Source organism: Pholis gunnellus (genome assembly GCF_910591455.1).
Source record: "Pholis gunnellus genome assembly, chromosome: 3".
In the NCBI taxonomy this organism is placed as follows: domain Eukaryota; kingdom Metazoa; phylum Chordata; class Actinopteri; order Perciformes; family Pholidae; genus Pholis; species Pholis gunnellus.
The window spans coordinates 26,019,390-26,043,667 of NC_136529.1; the positions used below are offsets into that span (position 1 = coordinate 26,019,390).

Consider the following 24,278-nt stretch of genomic DNA (forward strand, 5'->3'; position numbering starts at 1 on the left):
ATGACAAACGTTCTCTCCCTCCCTCCTCCTTTCCCTTTTTCTCAAGGTTATCCTCTGTTCAAAGGCTGAAGCAGCGGGGCTTTGTCAATTGCATGTGTCTTACATAAGAGCGACACCTCAGTGGTGCTCTCTTATGTAAGACACATATCATAGAGCGAGCCAAATTACCCCCCCCCCCCCCCTCATAGGTGCTTTACCCAGCGGGGGGATCCAGGTTCAAATACGAGAGAGAGAGGGAGACAGATAGCAACTCCCAGCGCAGTACAATATCCTGGTTCTGTTTTAGTCCAGCTTTGAAAAAAACAGTTGTTATCATGGAGAAACCAGACAGATGGCGCTGACAACTGGCAGAAAGACACACGGAGTGACAGAAAGAGAAAGGAAGGATGAAATACAGGATGAGAAGAACGATGAAGAAGGGAAGGAGACAGGGGTATATGGGTCTCAGAGATAAAAACCCAGTGGACATTGCTACTTGGATGGGAAACAGTGTCTCTTTTCTCTCTCTCTCTCTCTCTCTCTCTCTCTCCCTCCATCCCTCCCTGTCTCTCTCCCTCTGCCTCCTCTAAGCCCCTGCAGCTACATGCTTGCTTGCACAGACCATCTGGGAGAAACGGGGGATTGTTTTTGCAGAGGGGCCGACGGTGCCAGCTTCCTACACTGACTGATCTGAGGGCTTTGGAAAGCCCTGCTTCCCCCTGCTTCAAACACAATAAACAGAATGGATGAATGTATGCCATTGTACTGTATTTCCAGGGGGGGGGGGGGGGGGGGGGGGGGGTAGAGATAGATAAGGTAGAGCAGCACTTCACTGCTCTGTATACAGATTTACATTTGACAAAAAACACATTATAATAAAAGGGCAATTAAAAAAGATGTCCTCGCCAAATTAGGCCCATTATTCAGTTTGAAGATCACAGGGATTTGTGATTTGAATTGGTTATTTCATATTTGGTGTTTTGCTCTGATATTCAGAATGTGCTTTTGTATTTTGTGCCAAAAGCACGTTAAAGTGAAGATGAGGAGGTCTGTCTTTCCAGTGAGTTCTGGATACTGAAAACAAACATATAAAACTGATCAAGTGCACTGCTCTCTGGATCTCTGACACATTTAAAAACTGCCGGTGCATCTTTGAGTCTGTCCAGAATGCTGTCAGTGGCAGTCCAGAAAATTAATGCTTTGTATATGAGGACTGATTATTGCACCTAGACCACTAGACATTGGTCTTAATGCTGCCGAGTATGTAAACAGATAGAGCTCATGGATGCTAACCCCACTTGCTATTTGGAAGCAGCTTTTCATTTTCATGATGTGATTATTGCGATCTCTTTCTCTCTCTCTGTATCAGGTGTTTGTCAGGAAGAAAAGTACCGTACAATCATATTTTTCTATCTTTTATCTTATCCTCTAAGCGTATTTCAGTGCATTGCTTTGACAGATGTGAATTGTTCATATCTTCAGGGTTATTTAACAGTCCACTCAGATACAATATTCTCCAGTGCGTTTGCAGGCAATTTGTCTTGTTCAGAATTGATATGAAACCTTCTAGAAAAGCGTGTTTCAGTTTTACAGGGAAATCATTACAAGGCCACGGAGAAATAACAGCTGATTCCTGCCGCTGACTGATAAAGCCATAGGTGTGCTGTCTCGCCCCGATACCACGGCTGCTCACCTGAATCTCATTTTGACAGGAGATTGTGCCTGGTGGGGATGAACATATATATCTTTTTTTATTTCGGGGATGGGATGTTTTCATAAAGGTGTGGAGCTTTGAATGAGGGTGTGAGCTTAGTGGAGGAGAGGCCTTTACATTGGAACACACCACCTTCTCACTGACTGTGATGGAGGACTAATACATGGAGTAAGCCTGCCCTCTGCTGCAGGTTTTTACAGTAACATATTAATATCTGTAAAAAAAACTGCAGCAGCTGGCAGTGTACAAAACAGAGCTGTTATGACAGGTACGAATTAATCATCAATGGCCCAATCCAGAATTATATTCATATATTCATTTTTTTTATTTGCCTCTACCAAACTGTTGAGGTGTTCATTTTGGGTAAAAGTCATAGATTATCCTCCAATAAAATGAAATATAATACTTTAAAAAACAAAATCTAATAAACATAAGGGTTTGAATGAACAATAAAAGATAACAAAAAATAAACAAGGGTCATGTGAAAAAATATAGATCATATAATGTGTGTTCTGTTATTGTAAACACAGTGTAACTGTGCAATATAAAGACAGGAGTTATTCATGTTCATATTAATAATATTAGTATTCTGAATGTTATATGGAGTGCAATCTGTCTAGAATCACATAAAACCTGTTTGTCTGTTTTTTGGGGGCAATGTTTTCTTCAAACCATCACTAAATAGTATTCAGCCTCAAGAAAAAGTTTGCTTTTGACATCGATTTAGACTTGAAGAAGAAGTGTTACTGCCGCCAGTGATCACAGTGAACGCTCAATTTCCACAACTGTCATTACAATTATAAGTATTTCCTGATTATCAGTGTATTCATACCCACATAATAATTTCATCAAATATGTCATGCTGTTAACAATACATGTGCAATACCGGCAGGGTGTGTGTATAATACTGAACATGAAGAAGCAGCCGAGAATCCTATTTATCAGGACCGGGTCAGGAGCGAACGCAGCCCGCTAACAGCGCTACTGGCCCTTTAAGACGCTCACCGTCGCCTCGGTTACAGGCAGGAAGGAACAGCGCGTCATTAGCATGTCAGTGTATGCGACTTCAAGCATTTCGGTCCTGCTTTTCTTGTCGCCGTCGACTCAAAAGAAAGGTGAGTGCTGAATCAATACAGCGTCACTTTGTGGATTTCTTTCGACCCCATGTTTAACCAGCAACGCCGACTCGTCCGTTAGCCCGTCTCTGCACCGGTAGGTTCCGTGTTAACGTGACGTTAACGTCGTTAAACTTCGTGTGTGATTTGCAGCATCACGACGTGAAGAGTTCACGCTACACGCCGTCAGTGCTGCTGCTCAGTTGAGCTGCATGAGTCCTGCTGTGTGATGCAGTGTGTCGCTGTCCATGGTGCTAGCAGAGAGAGGACCAGCTAACGCTAATAATGCTAAATATGTATCACACATAGCTACACCAGTTTACAGTCACGAGACTTTCTTTGTTATGTGCAAAGAGAACTATACAACCAGTCCATCTCTTATCTGCTGCAGCCTTGTTACCTGCATTGGAGGACATAATGCATAACAATGTAATATCCACTACAGACTTGTTTTAAGATATATGCATGAATTGAAAATACTTTATGATAATTTGTGTGAATGCTCAGACTACATGTCATTCTCTTATGAACCGTTTACCTGCTCGGCCCCAGATGTCCTCGAGCAGTCTGTTCTCAGTGTGACCCGGAGACTATGATCCTGCTATGGTATGAAAGGCAAGGCAGGAGCCAAAATGCAAGAAGCATGAGAACACACACACACACACACACACACAGGTGTATGCAAGTGCATGTGCAAATAGCCCGGGGTGCATCTACGGGTAATTGTAATGAAGAAATCTCCTTTTGTACGGATACGTCAGCACTGTGGTGTCGGTGGGTACTACGAGTGCTCAGCCACTAACAAAGCGTTTGCTCTGACCACTTTCAACACATTTCTGTGTGTCATTTTAATCAAGTGTGTAACTCTTGTGCGTTTCCAGAAGATGAGCGGCAGCAGTGACGACGTCAAGCCTGTGAGCTGCACCGTCAAGCCTCCGGTCCACCTGCAGATCGGAGACACCAAAGCGGACGCAGCTCACTCTGGGGTCTGTGTTGTAGACGTCACGCTGCCCTTTGGGAAGCCTGTCAACGTAAGCTGCTTCACTGTCTTATTATATATTATATATCTATTAATGAATATTAAAATAATCAGGTCTGGTTCTCAGAAGAAAATGTCCAACAGATTCAAGTAACTCGATCACTTGAATGCTGTTTCTTTACAAACTAACCCCGGTGTTCACGAAGCTGTATTTCCAACCACTCCACTGATCTTCACTATATGTCGTGAACCAACACCGGGCTTCTCTTATAGAACAAGTCTTATAGAACTGTGAGCTCACAGGGGGTTTCTTCATGAATAGCACTGGACCGGTAGCTCCAAATGACCCGAGAACCGACGGTATGACTCGTGTACTGCAGCCCTGCAGAAGACAGCGCAGCGCATCACTGAAGAAACGTGTGTAATCTCTTCACAGTTAGATTCTCTTGGCCCCCAGCATGCAGTTCAAATAAACTCTCAAAGCAGCATTTTCCCTCAACCTTCATTTTATTCTACATCCATGTTTCTGGTGTCTTCCTGCGGCACCGTCACAAAATACACACGCACACACACACAAACACACACATGCAAAACATTTGTTTAAATATTAAGCTGCATTCCTTGCTCGAGAGAGAGACTTCAAACATTTTGGGGCATTGACCTACTTTTTAGTATTTAGTCCTCATTAAAAATCATTTTTTTTAATGCAGAGTGACTCCTCATTAGCTCAAAGCTTCGAGCTTCAAAGGCGTCGGCTTGGAGCAAGTTTATGCATGAAGGAATTATCTCTGCCAAGCGTTTGTCTTTAGGTTTCAATGTGCTGTGATTTGGCAGACTCAGTGTTTCCTAAAACAGAAGGTTTAGACCCGGTCTGTTTCTTCTGGGCACTACAGTCTCATAAACAGTGCAAGACCATATGTTTGAGTTTCATTTCATCCAGCAGGTAACCAGAAAACTTAAATTTATTTATAATCGACGACCCTGTTATGTGTGCTCATTTTACGCTAAAACACTGAAGCAAGTCGTTATTATTCATCTCAAATAGGTTATGCTACACAATCTACATTTGTAATACATGTAGCAGAATGATAACGTAACATGGGGAGCTATTATTTGTCATTGTTTGCCCCCAATTTGTACAGTTTCCATAATCCACGGTCTGTGTTTCAGATTCAGGAAATCACCTTTAAGAACTACTACACAGCCTACGTGACTGTCCGCTTGCTGAGGAGAAGCCCCGGACAGGAGGCCCCGGCCAGGTGGTGCACCGCCCTGAGAGACCTGCCGCTGATGGACAACCCCCACACCGAGGGAGGCTCCCAGGACTACTGCTCCGTCCACAGGGCGCAGGTGGGAAGTGAAGCTCGGTCTGTGCGAGCTTCCGCTCGTTGGCGCGCACACACACAAAGGCGTTTATGCTCAACGCGCTGTTCGTTGCACTAATCTTGCAAGAGAGCGAACAAACAAAATGATCTGTGAAGAATCAAGAAGACGACGAGTGTAACCCAGAGATATGCCCGTAGACTGTAGGTGTAACCGGCCATGAACCAACCTCCACAATGCCGAGCAGATGTTGTGAGATGATGTTGTACAAGCCCTGGAAAGAAAGAAGTCAAGTATTACATGTATTATAAAGAAACAAAGGTTCAATATTAAGTAAACAATTTGATTTGGCTGCAAAATATGTACTCAAATGAAGACATTTTTCTGTACGTTATAGGAATAGCATGCACACCTTTGTTCAGTTTGGTCACAACACTTCCTGTTGGATCACAATCCGTCCTCAAAGCGTTCTGGGTGAATTCAAACCCGCGCTTTCATGTGGTCAAGCCAGGCGGCAACATCCAGGTCTGCTGAGTGAAGCCGATGCGGAATTATCTTAAAGCTGCATTCTCTCTAATGTCCACCAGGGGGCGACTCCTCTAGTTGCATAGAAGTCTATGAGAAAATGACTCTACGTCTCTCTTGATTTATTACCTCAGTAAACATTGTAAACATGAGTTTATGGTCTCAATCTCTAGTCTTCTTCAATACAGCATGATGTTCATTTAGTAAATGATGGTCCATTTAGAGTCAAACAGACCATAATGTCTGCCGAACTCAGGGATTCATAACATCAGTCCACAAACCAATGAGTGAAGTCACGATGACTATACGTCCACTTCTTATATACGTATTCTAATGCAAGAGCTGTGATTAGTGATCGATCTTCCAATCAGTCCACTCTGAAGGGCTGACTACACCAGAGCATGAAGACGGGTAAACATGTGATGGACTCGTGGACGGTATTCTCTCGGCAGCGCTCAGGTGTTGTTTATTCTCCTCGTGTTGAAATGATGATTTCACACCCCTGAGTATTCCTGTTTATTTGTAATTCCTCTTTCATCCCACTGAATGTTCCACGATAGCCCCCCGACCCGAGGCTGCTCCCCGCTGAACCGCACATCCGATCTGTAAACCAACAGACCCAATTGGGCATAAAACCAACGCGGCCTGTCGGAGATTAGTGCTGTTTGTTTTGCCTCTCAGCCGGCGTTGGAGGAAAGCCAGCCGACTCTGCAAGAAAGGCTCAATAAGCATTGTAGTGGTGATCTGTGGAGACAATGCAGACTGAGTAGTCTCTCTCTTCCTGTTTCCTCTGCATGCAAATAGAGCCAGATGCTGAATGGGGATTTAGTTTGTGTTAACTTCAGAGGCTGCTCCGAGTCTGACACAGTTTAAAAGGTTCATCTTGATGGCGTACATTATGTTTATTCACCTTTTATTACCTGTTGTTGTTGTTGGTCATATCTAGCTTTCCGGGTGCTCGGTGTATTGTGTTACTGCAGTAAATGATTTGTATGGAACTAAAACACAAACTATTATTTGCTCCTCCTGTCTTCATTGTATTTAACTCTCTATACGTCGTACTCATTCGTCGATTTCACGTCTGGCGTGACTCACGTTAGTCTTTCATGTCGTTGGTGTAGATGCAGGTGGAGCCGGATCACGTGATCTCTGTGAGACTGATCCTGAGACAGCCGTCCTCCGCCTGGCTCACCTTCAGCCTGGAAGACATCAACATATTCCCTCACGTGGAGCCGGTCAGTTCTTCTTCTTCTGTTTTTTATAGAGAGAGAGGAAAGTGTGCTCACTGCTTCTGAGTATCAGAGTAAACTAACATGAATCATTATTCACTTAATGAGGCTGAGCGTGGAGGCAATTATTCAGTAATGAACATATTATCAGTGTAATAGGATGATTTGATTTGTAGTGTAATTAGGCTTCAGTTGTGGCATTAATAATAATATTAATACTAATAATTATTATTATATTATATAATAATAACAATAATTAAAAATATTATTATTGTTATTATTATGTTATGGCTGTATTATTAATATTATTATTCTATTTTATTATTCTACATATCTATCATAATATTACTTGTTATTGTTGCTACTGTGGTTGTTAAAATTATCATTAATATGATTATATTAGTATTGCTAATAATAACCATAATAATAATTGTAATACATTTTATTTTATTTATTTGGGGGGGGGGGTGGGGGGGTTATCTGGTGGGTTTTAACAGGTGGGTTTGGAGGATGTCTGAGGTGTAAAGAGTTAATTAGGTTGGTGTTATATGCAGCTAGTAATATGTTAAACTTGCACCCTTCAGCTCAATATTCATACGTCAAAATAAAAGCGTATGTATTTTGGGGATAAGGAGACAGATTTCTAGTTTCATCAGGAAATGATCCGTAGTGACTCAAAGTGAGTTAGTTGGAATCAGAGGGATGAGCTGGACAGCAGCTGGACAGCAGCAGGACTCGTAGCGGTTGACTATGTGTCCTCCGTTCTTTATTCTAGCAGCAGATGGAGCCAAAGTGAGGTCGAGCTGAAGTATTCCAGCATTGTGATTGCAACATTTGACTCAACCGTGCGATTTGAACTTCCAGAACCCGGAGAAGGAGGTTTCTGATTGGCTGTCTGACCTGACGCTGGTGGACCAGCACCCTGACCTGGAGGTATACATCTCGTTTTCTCTCTGTCTGACTGTCCTTCTGTCGGACATTCTTTTCATACTTTCTAGTCTAAATGTACCATTTAAAAACCCCTATGGGATTATTTGAACAATCCGGTCGTCTCTCAACTCAAAGTCTGGCGTCTGGAGTTGCTAATCGGACGGGAAACAATCAGCAGAGCACGGAAAAAGGACGTCTTGGTCCAGATACCCGCCGGCTGCTTCACATGTGTTTCCTTTTCTTTTACGTCTCACAGGGCCTCCCGGACCCCCAGACCGTATCATCCAGCATCCAGCAGATGTGGGCTCTGACTGAGGTGATGCAGACCAACCAGACTACAGCCTCCATCGGACGATATGATGTGAGCCTGAAACACACGGATCAGCTGCTGCCTCCAGCCCCATGCTGAACATACGCTTCAGTTCACCCAGACAAAGCACACAGCCTCTTGGCTTCTTCTATATCTATAGATATATTATATTATAAGTACATATATTTTAGGAAAAATAAATTATAATAAATACTACATCAATACTTTATCAATTGACTGGTACTTGTGGATACAATGTGTTTATATCTCTCAAGTGAAATATAAACAAAAAATGTTTTTATAATTTTATAATAATAATATAAACTATTTATATAGCACCTTTTAAATGCACTGTTTAAAAACAGAACACATTTAAAACTCAAAGAGAATGAAATGAAGTCAGTCAAAGGTAAACGTATATAATAGAAGAATAAAGTAGAATGAAAGAAAAGCAGCTTTTTAACAGTGATGTAGAAGGTGAGACAGAGTGCAGCCCTGATGGACCTCAGGTCACGCAAAGGCTCTGTGACCTTCATGTCACAATCTGAGGACCTCAGTGTGAGTGCAAGGACTCACGAGATCTGACAGAGGACTTGGGGGCGGGGCCTCTCGGGGCTTTTATATATAATCAATAAAAGGCCAGTTTGAGCTGAGCCAGTCCGGATCACAATCGATGCGCACAACGCATGCCGGTGAGATTTATGTTCTGCTCTGACGTCATGAACACGAGGTCAGCGATGACCTCACGAGATCGAGGCGGCCACAGTCACACGAGATTGTTGGCTATTAGTCTCAGGTTTAATCAAAAAAACATGATGATAATAATACAAATAATAATAATAAAGCTCATTTATCAAAACGAGCATTCAAGTGTTTTACAGGCATTTCCACATACAGGTCGGATCTAACAGGAAGTAACTCTTTCTGTGACTTCCTGTTTATTCTTTGAAGGCTGTTGAAGTCATCTGGCCGACGCCCCCTTCTGCTCTCGTCCACTTTCCAGGCGAAATATCTTAAAATCAGTTGTAAGAAGCAACACGTGTAACGTAGGTGTGGTCTGTGGTCTGTGCACGGCCATCGGGACGTCCGATCAGCCAGGACGACAGAGAGCACCTGTGTGAGTGTTCACAGCCCGTTAAAGACACGACGAGGGGAAGAAATCCTGTTTCCTTGTCTTTGCTGCAGGTGGACGGATGCTACGACATCAACCTGCTCCCCCTGACGTAACGCGGCCGTCGTGATCTGATATGGAACTCACTTGTGGAAGAAGTAACGACAAAGAAAACAATAAAAATGTATTAAACAGTTTCAGAGAAGAACAAAGACAAAGTATTGAGTGTGTGTTGCTGGAATCGCAAAGATGAGAGAACTATCATAACTTTTATTTTATTGTGAAACATTGTTATGCACCGAAGTCTTTACCAGGGCTTATACATTAAAAATAACTGTATTAAATGCATTTACTGATGCAGTTATTTGTTAAAAAGTCTACGTCCTCAGCAGTGTGCTATGGTGATGCTTTCTGCTGGCAGCACGAGGAGGCTCCTCCCTCTTACTGGTGACTGGGTTGAGCGTGGTGACGGGCTGCAGGAGGTTCTAATCATCATGACTACATACCGAACACCATCAGTCTCTGAATGTATCAGAATATACTGTACGTACCGAGAGGAAGCTGCTGCATAGAGCAGTGGATTATTGAAGAGGTGTGTGTGTGTGTGTGTACACTGTTAACGTCTATCTTTGTGAGGACAAACTTAGGTTAAAGACCTCGAGAGGACGATGAGGACTTACTGTCAGAGATGTGATGCAGTTGTGATGGTTTAGATTAGGTTGAGGCACTATTTAAATTATTATTTTATTTGTTTAGTCGGACTCTCTCTGAGCAGGAGGATTTTATTTGTATCTGCTGGAATATCACTAAATATTTAACATCTTTACTGTTGTTAAAACTCGCTGCCTCATACGCGACCAACAACTTTAATCGTTTCTAATTTGAATGTCTTTTTTTTGTGCCGTTATTGTTGCACAGAATAAATGTATTGTCTGTGGCGGATGGTTAAAACAATGGAAAGAGAGTTTCAAATAAAGTCAAGTTAATGCCTTAATGTCTCATTGGTGTTTGTCGGTATTCGTTTGCTCGTAGAAATCAATCCTGCGACACGCTTTGATTACTTCATGACGACATCTCTCATCGGACACTTTTATGGAAGTGTGTTATGGTTTGCATGGTCATCATTCTGTTGCCCGTGTGTCATGCAGTGTGGGTCTCGCCCTGTCCTGGTCTCGGCTGGGCCTATACCCCTCAAAGTCTCATCTCGGTCCCGATACACTCCGGTCCTTGTCTGGATTACGGCACACAAGCTAAAAAAACATTAAGTCAGTGATTGTCCTCACAAGTACGGATGTACGTGTGTGTGTGTGTGTGTGTGTGTGTGTGTGTGTGTGTGTGTGTGTGTGTGTGAAAAGACAGGAGTGTACTTTATGTTGTTATCCACAGCTGTTGTTGCCGTAATAAAAACTAATATCCTCGTCTCTGCTGTGCAGAAGACTGAGCAGTTATCCAACAGGAGTATTAACGTGGCGGCTCGTCGGGGAATGTGGGACGCGGACTCTATTCATCAGCTGCTTCTTAAAATACATCAGCCGTGTTCTTATTTCAGTTGAACTGCAGAACAAGATCGTAGACTCCAGAGGTTCCCTCGACGACGCCGACAGAAGGAAAGAGGACGTGTGCTTCCTGTTTTACTTTGCAGAGAACAGCTCCGTGTTTACAGACCTTATCCACGTTACTGTGAATGTGTATTCATTTTGCAGGGAAATGCACATTTGTTCCCCTCACAGTTAGACATTGATTTGGTTCGTCCCTGATTAGCACTCTGCATGACTTCATTATGAGACATCCTCTAAATCTGTCAGGATGTTACAGAATACTGTTGGAGGAGGAAGAGGTGGTGATTCCCTGTAGTTCAGTCTCTATTACGGACTCTGATTTCTAATTATTCATTTGGTGACCATCAATTGTTGCATCTGATTTGCAGCAAGAGGTAAACACAGGAACACAGGAACGTGTCAGCTTGTGGTTCCACACCCTCGATGGCCGTGGTTGTTTCCTCTCCTCGTCTCCTGCTGCTTGTTGCCTTTATCGCTCGTTGAGACGTTACATTGGTTGTTGGGCTTCACACATAAAGCACCCAGACTCACCTTCAACCCACAGCTTCCAGCAGCAGAGCTGCAAATAGCAGAGCAGGTTAGGAAGAGCAAACGAGAGAGGGAGAAAGGAAATTGAGCCGAGATTGAAGGAACAAATTGAGAACGGACAGGAGACATGTCTGCCCCCCCCCCCCCCCCCCCCCTCCCCCAAAACAACCAGCACACACATACAAATCAGCGACTACAAAAACTGAGGTAAGCGCAAATCTGCAGAGCCCATGGTGCCTGCTCGAGTGCACTTGACATTTAAACTCATACAGCCGGCTCCTCTTCTCTTCTCTCGCTCCGAGCATATTGATGCGCTCTGGAGAAAACAGAACATTTGTTAGTGAGCGAGACCAGGAGGAGGGGGAAGAGGGACACTGTGCTGATGTGCAGAAGGGAAGGACAGACCATTAAAGAGACAGACAGACGCTCTAACATCATACAAATCTCCTTCAATCAGCTCTGAACCCAGAAACCTCCATCGTCCTCCACATTGGAGGCCTCTCCAGTCAGTCCCGGGTTACACTTGTCTTTTAAATGGCACTTCTGTGATCGGATGCACCGCATTGAAACCCTGTGTCGCCGTGTGTGTGTGTGTGTCCACACCGGACACTTCAATGGTCGGATATATATTCTGTGCTCACCCGTCCTCCCTGCGGTATTTGTAGACTGTTCATTATTGAAGAATAAATCGAACAAAGCTCCACTGATTGGTTGATGAACACATTTCATTTCCTGTAAATATTAAAGCCCCTGTTACACTGAATGCTTCCTGCAGTGTTGACTGATGTGAGCTGAAGCGGAATCTTGACGAGCAAACGTTGATCTTTCAAACTCCGAGCGGGTTTCTCCTCGCAGCAGCTGTTATACGTCATGGAACTACAGTGAACTTCAGAACTACAACAAACTGGAAATGATGTGAATTCAGAGGCCCTGATGTTTGCATAAGTATGCTGAGAGGTGGTTTGGAGATCATCTTTGCTCGAGGCTCAAATCCTCAAACTCCACTTTCCCCTGCTGGCGTTGCAGTAATCCTAAATGAACTTGGACCGGACAAACTCAGAGAGAGTTTGAAGCATCAGCCAAATAAAAGAATCCCCAACAGGAGCTTTTCTTTGTTGGCGTCACTTAGTTGAGTTGGAGGAAACAGGATGTCTTCTGTGGGCCTGAGTCACTGCTGTCGTTCTCCCTGTTGGGTGCAGTTTGAGTGTTATTGAGTTCCAGCGGATATTTAATAATGTAAATGACATCTCGACAGAAAAGACAAGAGAGTGCTTTACTCATGACAGTAGAAGACAATGCATCCATATATCCATAATCCATATATCCATATATCCATATATCCATATATCCATAATCCATATATCCATGTTTTTGGACTAAAATGAAATGCGTTTTGCTGCGTTAGGAGACAAATCTCGCTCTCTTCCGTCTCTCTCCCATCTCTCTCCCACCTCTCTCCCGCCTCTCCCACCTCTCTCCCGTCTCTCTCCCACCTCTCTCCCGCCTCTCCCACCTCTCTCCCACCTCTCTTCCACCTCTCTCCCGTCTCTCTCCCATCTCTCTCCCACCTCTCTCCCATATCTCCCACCTCTCTCTCATCTCTCTCCCACCTCTCTCCCACCTCTCTCCCATCTCTCTCTCTCATCTCTCTCTCACCTCCCTCCCATCTCTCTCCCACCTCCTCCTGTCGTTCCGACTCAAGCTTTCAACCTCCGCCCATCACTCTCTGTTTTCTTCTTGCCCTCCACGTTCAAAAAATGTGATTTGATCCACGCAACATTGCATCACTTTCCAAGTTGAGATGATGAGCGATGCGGCTTCTCAACCCGACGCCATGAATCATTGATTGAGATGAGTGTGTGACAGCGGTGTCGTAGCCTCTCTCTGATACCTGACAGCCAGAACAAAGAGACGCTTCGTGCTGTGAATGGAATGCTTTCTGCTGCGCTAACAGGGAGAAACCTGCTTCATGGGTGCTTCTTAAGGACGTTGGGCTAAAATGTAGTTTTTTTTGGAAATGCATGGATTTTGGGTGTTCTTATTGTTTTTATTACTTGTTGGGCATTTTTAAAACAGGAGGTGCTTGTTCTCTTCATTCTTTTATACTCCAGTTGGTACAGTAGGACCTCAAAAGCAAGACGAATTGTTATGAAATAATGTATTCCTATTATATAAAGTCAAATATAATATATATATATATATATATATATATATATATATATATAATATATAATATAGTGAACGTTCACTGTCCTGAAGGCACAGCTGGACTGTACTCAATAACACAACCTCAGGATCAGGATGTGCCTCTACTGTATTATTAACTAATAAAAGAGGTTTTAACAGATGTTGATATATCTGACAAAATCATTTTTACCCCAGTTTGTCCTTTTATAAGAATAACAAGTGATGTGCACATAGACAGAAGCTTCTGTATTTAATATATATACTTATAATACACTAACGAGCAAACATTTGTTTCCAGAGCAGTTAGCGTTACTGAGCTCACTGCTGAGTTACAGTAATACATCGTTAAAATGATGAACGTAATAACGCCGTCTTCCTGCCGGGCCTCACACGTGCAGTGAATTACTGCTTCTCATAATTGGAACGGAGGTGATGTGCGATGTGCTTCAAAGCTGATTCTTTATTTGTTTTTTGTTTGTTTTGTAGAAGAAATGCAAATAGCTTCCAGATGAATATGGAAGCCCATCTGAAGGAATAATAACGTCTTAATGGAGAAGAACAACCTCAATTAAAACTTCCTAAGAAATGGTGCTAATGCAGAGACTGCACCAGAGAGTTTCCTGCTGGAAAGATGAGGCTATAACAAATAAAAATAAGTGCTAACTAACGGGCTCAGAACATTTTAGAACATATTTATTAAACACAAACTTGTCCCATTGCATAATTGAGAGAGGGAAGAAAAGACAAAGCAGCGTGTCGTGCGTAGTAGCCTCAATTCCTGCGAAGACTAATTTAAGTTCCACAAATAACACCAGCGCCACCTCAGCAAAATAGAGACAACAACAATGAATACATCAGGAAAACTCTGCTCAGGTCCCGAGACAGTTCAGGTTCAGCCAAAGTCATCCGAGAAGGAACATCACATTTCCTCCAAACGTCTTAGCTCAGCGGAATCTGCCTCCGTGTCCTCGGGTAGTTTCTGTGTTTTTGCTCTCGGCTCCTGCAGGAATCTCATGAAGCTGCAGGACGGAACCGTGCACGTTACCGACAGTACATGCACAGCATGCAGGTGTGATTACTAACCACATACAGACAAGCAGGTGCTGCATATCACAACTTGAACTAAAAGATATTTCATTGGGACATTTTGCAAGTGTCTCTGTACAAACATCTCTGTTTAATATGAAGGACTTTTATTTTCCAGAACAGGTCACTTTGTGATATTCAGGAGATTAAGGACCAAAATGATTCTCATGCACATACAGTGGAAACAAAAGTTACAAGCTTGAATCTGTTGGTTGCTCGGTGAAATTGAGAACGAGGTTCACGTTTAGTTTTACTGTCTATCTACCAGGAAACAAGGGATGAATTCTTTAGTAAAATGACTTCCATTCATGTTCATGTCTGTTAGCTGGATGAAGAACTTGAGTTGTGCTTCTTTTGTAGGACATTGTAATTGTCAGGCCTGCTAGAGAATTATTTTGTCTAAGACCAAGTGCTGAAGTAATTTTGTAAATAAATTAAACTTTTTGAAATGTGTGTCCACTGCAGCTGGGGGGGGGGGGGCATTAAGACACAAGGAAAAATAAACCCATTTCCACTCCATCATTCCAAGCAGCGGAGCGCAAACCAACGCGATTAAGTTGAGTAAGCATTAAAAGTCAGTCTAAGTGTTTGAAAGACAAAGAGAGTACGAGAGAGAGGAACCACCTGGGGTGTAGCGTTCGGCCCCGTCTTATTCTCAGAGCATCGAATACGGATGTTTTTGCTGTTTAATACCGAAACACGGTGATTTTTTTTAGACTTCATGAGGCGCACCCAGCTTTCTAGTTACTCTTGTAGTATATTAGACGCTCACAGCAACTGCTCTGGACGTCAGGGTGGCGTAGAATAGAGAACAATAGTCAGGTAGGAAGTCAGGCTGGATGGGTGGGTCGAACAAACACAGGACTTTCACCCAGGAGACCACTGTTTGTGTCCTGAGTGAAAGCATCAGTCAGTGTTGAGCAGGCCACTTCCCGTTAATATGTAGCCTACTTACTCCACACCGTATACGTAACATGAGCTACGTAAATGAAGCCACATAACCAACGTACTTTATTTTTCTCCTAACCGCGATCTGTTACAAAACCTAAGCATGTAGTTCTGTTGCCCAAAACTTAAAGTGACAGGTGGGTTGTTGACAGCCAGTTGCACGGCTAATTTGAGCAAAACTAGATCAACAGCTGAGAGCATGTGTGTTATCATACCACCAAACTTGCATCATCAATCTTTGGCTAAAAATAAGCAAGTTTAGTGTGTAATCTAAATTACGGCTGGAATAACAATAAGTCAATGTTGACATTTGGTTGCAAGCGGGACTTGAACAGCGGTCTCCTGGGTGACTCGCCTACCCCCCCCCCCAAGCAGACATCCATGTACTCTGATTAGAAATGCTTTTCTTTTCAGAAACCACCGCAATCAACGAAGCAATCACTTTCCTCGAAACATAATTAAGAGTGCAGTGCAGTCTGCTTGAGAGAGACCAGGCTGCCTGAAGGAAATGAATGTGTGAGAGAGACAAATACATTTGTGTACTACGAGGATCAACCCGTCGTAAAGATAGGTTGTTTGTCAACTCTCTGGCTAAAGCAGTAACTGTAAAGTAGTAAAAACTCTTAAATTAACCAGGACAGCCTCTGAGGAATATATATATTTTGTATTTTCCAAAAGCGTGCTGGCCAAGATAAGACAAGATAAGGCTATTTGATTGATCCCTGGGGGTAATATTAACGAATACAGAGACAAGCTAAGATTTGAATGAAATTAATTCAAACTCAAATTAAAAATCTGACATCTGTAGTGGCAATGTTGACGTATGAAGCTGGAAGATAATTCCACAGATAAGGATTGAACCCGGGTCTGTCAGCTGGGCCAGACAACCTCATTAAGCAGCAGGCCGTCCTGCTACACATCTCTGTTCCCTGCACGAAGACCATTTAACAATCCTTTGTGTTTGAAATGCTTTTTCAAGTTAATAAGTAATATATTCTCCATTGAAATGTAGGGAAGTCAAATGATTAAGTAGCATGAAATGTGAATACTAAAGACCTGCGAGCCACATTGCCACCAACACTTTTTATAAGGTGATGCGTTTGAGCCACACACAACACTTTCTCCTGGAGGAAACGTATTTGGTTTCTTAAAGGGCCGGTAGTTAGCAGTTCAGGGGATTTATTACCAGTAATGGAATATAATTAACATAACTGTGTTTCCATTAGAATATAATCCCCTGAAACTAAGAACTGTTGTGTTTTCCTTAGTTAAGAATGGAGCATTATCTACAAAGGGAGCGGGTCCTTTTCATGGAGTCCACCGTGTTCCCTACAGTAGCCCAGAACGGACAAACAAACACACCGGCTCCATGGAAGGCTTTTTGTGTTCGTAAGTTATCTAAAGGTAAACAGGCAGCAGCGTCGCCTCCTCCATCAAGGAGCAGAGAGCTTCGCCTCGCTGCGGAACCACTCTGGTGTTCTTTGCAAGTCAACTTTTAAAACAGAGATTCAAACAAAACGGAGGAATAGTTTACCGTTAGAACCGTTAGAACCGTTAGTTCTTCGACATGCTTGTGAAACTGCGGCACAGTGAGCGACGAGTGTAAAACCGCGGCGCTGCTCCTAAACCACGGATTTGCACTCGGCGACTTGCGTTACCGAAGACTTGTAAAGGGAGGAGTCAGCGGAGGGGTATTCAGTTGGTTGCAATCTGCAACCTCCCCACTAGGTGGCACTAAATCCAAGTCCCTCGAATTATAACTTAATCATCGTTAAATAAATGTGATAATTTCAGGTCTTCTTATTCAATTAGAATTGCATTATATGCATTATATAAATAGCTTATTAGTCGATTCAGGAAACAGGTTTGGATGTTTTAGCTTCAGCTTTTACCACCAACTACTGAAACAAAAGCAAATGAATGAATGCTGACTTGACCGGGTTTTCCTTGCAGAAGAAGAAAAGACAAAATTGTGTGATGTCTGTCTGTTTTTTCCCATGTAAAGACAAGTGGGACAGGGCGCCACATGCAGCCGGATGTGGCCAGTTGTGGCCCTGATGTGAAACTTTAGGACTTCATGAAGCTGTAAGTAACACAATATCGTCACCAAACAAGTTTTCTTTGTAGAAAATCCACCATAATTATACCTCAATGCTCCACCGTAACATGTCAAACACGAGGCTCCACTACAGATGAACATGTACAAATGATGCACAGCACGTCAAGAATATTTCTCCTTTAAATGGAGCAACAACACAAAACCTGCATCTTGTATTTTCTGTCAGTTATTTGTCGTCATATTATTGCTGTTATTACCAAGGTAACGGGATATCAGAGGTGACAGCTACACCGGCCCCACTAGATGGAGCTGCTGTTCTACGCTCTGCCAGCTCTCCTCCTGCTGTTGTAACACTGAAAGCTTTCTGCTGGGAACATTTTCAAGGGATAAACTCTGGGGTTTTTTCGGATCACCATAATCAAGTGATGCTAGAATACACCATGAAGCAGACGGGCTGCACGGAGCCTCAGCCTTCGCTAAATAAGCGACACTAGCGTGTCAGAGCGACGGCGAGGGTCTTATGGAAACCACTCTGGACCAAAAATCCAATTTCCAAAGCGCTGATAGACTGTCAGAGCGATGCTAATTGCTCTCTCTCTCCCGCCAATAGACAGAACAAAGACTGGCAATCAAAGTCACACTCATTACTGTCCATTTATTTCAGATGGCTTTTCACCCCTTTAAAAGCGTCACAGCCGAGCGTTAACGACGTTATGTGGGGATGCTATAAATACTCCCGGAGTCCGGGGTGAAATTCAATGCATCGGGAAAATGTTGTTGGACTTGTGGAAGCTGCCGCTGTGTCGTGTCACTCAGCCTCACCTGCCTGAATGTGTTCAGCCGCCAGGTACATCCAGCAATAAGCTGCTGGGTTTGGACGGCGATGTGATGCATGAATGCAGCAAAAAAAAAAAAAAAAAAAACAGAAACGGGAGATTATACAATGTGCAAATCTGTCCAAAACGAACAATTTAACGCTATCCAACAATTCAGAATATGCAAGGAAAGCACGAGGACCGGTAGATTAGTTTTACTCTAAGCCTCTTGAGAAGCAGAGAAGCAGCACATCAGCAGGATATCATGAGGCAGCAGTTTCTTCTTTCCGGGTGCACGCTCTGCAGTGAAACCCCACAACGTACACCAACACCTGTGAGCACAGATGCAGCCATTATTCTCACATTATCCGCCGTAAAAAGAGGCGAGATTGTGCAAAGTGGGTACACAGCATTTATTTTTATTCATTATTTAAAACAATTGGGTGTAATTGATTGTCAAGTAGAGTTATTGAAACGAATAAAGAGAGAGAAAGGCTGTGTTGGTTCACCAGAAGGATGCTAATTAATCACGAGCCCACCAGCTGACTAGTAACAAGTCACAACTTAGTTACATGATCAACTTTTAACTGGTTATGAAACAGTATCAGTCTAATACTGACGCCTCTATACGACGTGTAAGTAAGTGAAATAATCAGCGAGTAATTTGGCTATTTTTATATTGTTATTCTTGATGAGATTCTGACAAAATTAGACAAAATCCTGCAGGTTCAGCAAAAGGATCCTTCAGCTCAGACTCCAGCAGAGACCTGGTCCACTGTGGACAGACCCAGATCCTCCAGCAGAGACTTGGTCCACCGTGGACAGACCCAGATCCTCCAGCAGAGACTTGGTCCACCGTGGACAGACCCCGATCCTCCAGCAGAGACCTGGTCCACCATGGACAGACCCAGGTTCGGCTTCACCTGCAGCCTTTGACCTGCAGTGTGATCTCCGGAGGGAGGAGGAGAGCTCAGCTCCCGGCAGCAGCAGCAGCGTCTCCTCCTCCTCCTCCTCCAGGAGCAGAGCTTCTCCTCTCTGCTCCTCCGGTCCCCGCTGGGAGCCAACACCAACAACGGTTCCTCAAAGTAGCTTTAAAGTAGCCGCCCAAACGTCATCAAGTGAGGATGCAGAGCGTTTGTGTCATTATTATATCAGAAGTGTAATTATTATTTGTCTCTCATATTATTTCCGTTGTTTTGTACATGTTGTGGCAGACAGATGAGCAGCTTATTGTTTGTTGTTCCCTGACAGCTGATTGCACTTTGTGCTAATTGAGGGTCAAACGCTACAACATGTATGTTATGTTTGGTTGAGTTGGAGACGTTTAATTATCAATCAAGAGAAACTGTGTTGAAGGCTGATGGAACCACAACAACACAATTAATCCTGCTTGTTCCTCTGCAGTCACAGCTCTGTGGCGTCGTGACCTCTTGTCATCACCACCATGAGAAATTCACGAGGTCACCCGAGTCCAGCTGGGGAACGGTGTTGCACGAGCTGCGTCTCCGTAGTAACAATCAGTGACACCTGCTGACAGCTGACAAAGAGACAAACAGCTCAATGCGCGTCCTCTCACAGAGCGTCAGAGCGAGTAATATGAAACAAAACTGTGTTTTGACAGAAGAAACCTCCTCGGAAACTGTTCACTTGCTTTAGCTTCAGATCATTTAAACTGCCGTGTCCTCACTGGTAACTTGTTTTCTCCTGAAGTGAACAAACCTGTCAGCCATGTTTTCAACTTTTACAAGAGTCCTAATTTCACAGTTCAATATGTGTTTGTGTAAATGAATGCCTCATGTTTTTTTGATATTTTAGTAAAAATGAAAACCAGTGGTAACAAGTAATAAAGTATGTTTACTGAAGTACTGTACTTAAGTACAATTCTGAGGTACCTTGATGTATCTAGGAGCCAAAAAGTATACTTTTTAGTCCACTACATCAACTTATCCTCATACAACGGTTCATTTCATATAAAAAGTGTTTTCCTACAAAAGTCCTGTGAAAACTTCCGTCTTCACAGGAAACACAGTTCGGTTTATCCAACAGAACGACTGAGTTAGGTTTAGGAAAAGATCATTGTTTGTGTTAAAAAGATTCAGAAGTGCCAACACTGAAGTACGCAAGTTAAGTGACAAATAAATCAACATTGACACTGAAAGGTTGCTGCTTGTTGGACCGGTGTGTGACTTAGCGGTCTTCATACTTCCGCCTTCAAGATTACGTGAAAAAAAATCATAGTTATTTCCACGAATGCTGTATGAGACCAGCCTGATGACATCTATTTGACGGTTGTACTTACTGGTTACTTTAGAGATACATCAATCATACAGAACATTTCATCAGTGAAAAGAATCGTACATTTCCTTATAAAAGCCCCGATGGAACGAGTATTACCTGGTGACCTCTCGTAGAAATTGCAAAAGAATTTTTAATTTATTTTTGCAGTCTCCATCTGGCTAATATATATATGTATATATATATATATATATATTTTTTTTTTACACTGTTATTTCTACTTTTACCACCGCTGATGAACACCCCGTTAGATGGAGGTGTGAAGACTCCCGTTATACACAGTTCATGTGGTTTCAATGAAGGAGCACTCACTGTGGAGAATTGGAAGTTTCATTTCTGCGTGTGTGCACTTCATCAAAGTGCAGTGCAGTCAGGGTTGTAACGGCTCTGCTGCACATCGTTGCTCTTTGGACAAAGGGCATCGACCATGTGACCGGGAAGAGAAAGAAAAGGACAAAGGACAGCAGGTGTGTATGCACAGAAAGCGAGTGCTGGGTTATCTTCTCTTCCTGGAGGACGGAGCACTCTGCAATCATTTTCACAAGACTTTTGTACCTTTCCTGTGGAGACAGATGTCACTATTTGAGGGGGACAAAAATAGGTCTACTGTGGAAAATTAGAACTCTTCATTATTTCACAATGCTGCCTTAGATTGCCACACAAATGATCTGATTAACTTTGCAGTGATCTGCAAATCCCAAAGCCAGCTTGTTTTCCTTGTATTCCGCTTTCATCTTTGTATCAGTGTCACAGTCAGTCAGTCAGTCAGTGCCTCCACACGGTGTGTGTGGGGGGAGGGGGGGGGCTCCTTCAGTTGATTGACTTTGTGTCTTCCTTTCCTTCCATTGGGATTTGCAGCAAATAGAGCTCATAATTGACTCGCTCTGTCTTTTGACAATGAGCTCAGTTACTAAATTAAATCAGGAGGTTGTTGTGTCGGATGCTGGTTATGTTGCTGGAAAAAATGAAATAAAAAACGATCACATGTGATTTGGTGATTGGGTCAAACAAACACTCAAGGGACAGGAGTTTATATCTCATATGAAACCAAAAAGTTAAGTTAAGTTAAGAGTTTTACAGACAACTCTGTGACGTGACACCACTGAGTCACATGACGTCCGTAGCTCAAGTGTACCTTATTTTAAGCGAAACGTGATGTTTCTAAACCTAACTGAAGGGTTTTAGCTGCATTTCTGCCAAGAAGTTCCTGATATTTGAGTCCCGGGACTAGATTTGGAGACCTACGAGATTCCTTAAGCCCATTGCTGTAAAGATGTTAGAAAGATGATGTACACACAGGACTCACAGGACCAAACCGTTCAGTTCATTTATTTGCAAAGTAAAATAAAACAAATAATACATTTCATTATTAATAAATTGGGCTTACAAAAAACACACCAAGACAAATTGGTGAAAGAGACTTGGTTTCCTAATGAGCGGGTTCTCGATCCAGACCAATCTGGACTCGTTTTGTGAATAACTGTCATCAGGTAGGTTCTTCCTAAATCTAGGGGCTTCGGCGGCAATTGCAGAGTTGACACTGAACAGAAGAGAATTGTGCGTCAGATAATATTTGTGATTGCATTGACAGAAAAACATGTTTTTCTTCTCTTTAGAAACAACAAAGAGAAGCTGTCATTAGTAATTGGGAACTATTATCACGGTGAGGTTCACAAAAGCCTCGTAGATTTCCAACAAGCCTCTCATTTAGGTGCAGAACAACTTCTTAAGAAATAATGAGGTGCAGAGATTTGGCCTCAAATTCAAATCTAACGAGGGAGGTCAAGGTTAATAATATGCCTCTTTAATATCTGGAAACAGGGGGATGGCAGGCTTGATCAAAGCACGGGTTAGCCACACATTTACACACGATGCAATGTCAGCAGTACAAGATGCAGAATGTGTTCAGGTTCTGTTAATAACAACAGGTTCTCATTTAAGACACCCAGAAAGCTTCAGACACAGCAAAGTGTGCATGTGGAGATCAGGAATATATGTGGATCCATAAAGAGGCCTCACCGTTAATGGAGTTCCGTAGCAATTTTGAAGAAAGGTCCCTGAGAATCAACGCTGCTCTCTGACACGCTTCAAGCGCAGTCCATTGATCTCCGGCTGGAGACCTTATTGAGGCACTGCAGGACACGCTGGAGGAATACAGAGGTGATTCATCTCTTGATGAGCTGTGGCAAGGCATTGTAGGCACAGCAAAGTCGTGCAATGCTGCAGTAAAGACTGTTCTGACAAAAAGGCTGCAAGAGGCAGCTCTGCACTGAGACGATAAATTGTGAAACCGACAGTTGGGCAGCATCCTGTAGACTAAACGATGGGCACAAGGACGGGTTCAGCAGAAGGTTATTCTATCCCACGTTAAGATCACGTGAATGCAGATATGCAGACGGGTTTCAGTGGCACAAGCACTGAACTCTGGGTAAAAGCTTTCTGCTAGTTGAAAATGTTATTACATGGCGTTAGGTAATTATGTGTTTCAAGTATTGTCAGAGCAACCAAGGAGCCCAACCTATCTGCACTACCTGAAGAAAAACTAAAAAGCAATTTCATAAAGAAGCAGACAGAAAGGTCGACAATATGCGTTTGAAGGCTATATCAGGATGTCAAAACTATTTCAGCAGTGAAAAGGTTAAAAAGATAGAAATAGAAGCTAAAGATCACATCACCTGGAGATCCAGACAGAAGACAATGAAGTAAAGCGGGTAGGTCTTTATTCACTGTTACAATCAATAAAAAGCAAAAGCAGCATGAAGGCATTCAGTATACCTTGAGTAGCTAGCGTAGCATAAAATTGCCAATGCTAGTTAATGATGTGCTAATGTGTTCTGCTAATGTTAGCTTCACAGATTTGTAGGTAGAAACGTAACGTTTTAGAAACGTTTATCTCCTTCCAACCTCTCCGGGTAACGAGTCTCACTATCACACAACGTTTAACCACGACGAGCTCCAAATCCACTAAACCAGCCTGAACATGAAGAACACCTGAAACCACCGATGAGTCCGCGGAGCAGAGCCGGAGAGTTGTCGGACCCTGGTCAGAGCTGGATGATGCTACGCTATGATCGGCCAGTCTGCGTTCGTCAGTTCTAGTAATTATCTTGTCCTTCAGGAGCAATGGAAGAACTCAGGTTTAACAGGATAAACCAACTTGTTCTCACTTCCAACCTGTCAATTAATGCAGCTTGGTCATTGCCCTTTGGTGTGTGATACCGAGGCTTTAGCGTCTATATGGGACACACCAGGGTTTAAACTACCTCTAATGTAAGCTCGTCTTCATCATTATTACACCTGACGTGGTATAAAGACCTGCACAGGGCGGGTGGAGGATTTGCTGCACGGGTCAAACAAACACAGGACTTTCACCCAAGAGACCTCTGTCATGTCCCGTGTGAGAACAAGTCAACATTGACTTATTTTACCTCGGTTTTGTAACGTAACATCTGTACTTAACTATTGACAGTTACGGAACTAGCAGACATGTAAAAAAAAACATACTTCTTTGATCCCAAACCTCAGTCTAGTTTGAAGCGCTATTCTGCTGAGTTGGGAGTGAGAACGTGTTGAAGAAACGGCAGAT

General features: G+C 43.0%; 1 protein-coding gene across 1 annotated transcript; it reads left to right on the forward strand.

Moving 5' to 3' along the window:
- Positions 1-2,794: 2,794 nt before the first annotated feature.
- On the forward strand, positions 2,795-9,331 carry nicn1 (nicolin 1; the record flags this gene model as incomplete). The annotated part of the gene is made up of 7 exons (XM_079156679.1): positions 2,795-2,808; positions 3,690-3,839; positions 4,958-5,137; positions 6,757-6,870; positions 7,729-7,797; positions 8,051-8,155; positions 9,290-9,331. The coding sequence occupies exons 2-7, from the start codon at positions 3,693-3,695 to the stop codon at positions 9,329-9,331; spliced, it is 657 nt and encodes a 218-aa protein (XP_079012805.1). The 5' UTR covers positions 2,795-2,808; positions 3,690-3,692.
- Positions 9,332-24,278: the final 14,947 nt, after the last annotated feature.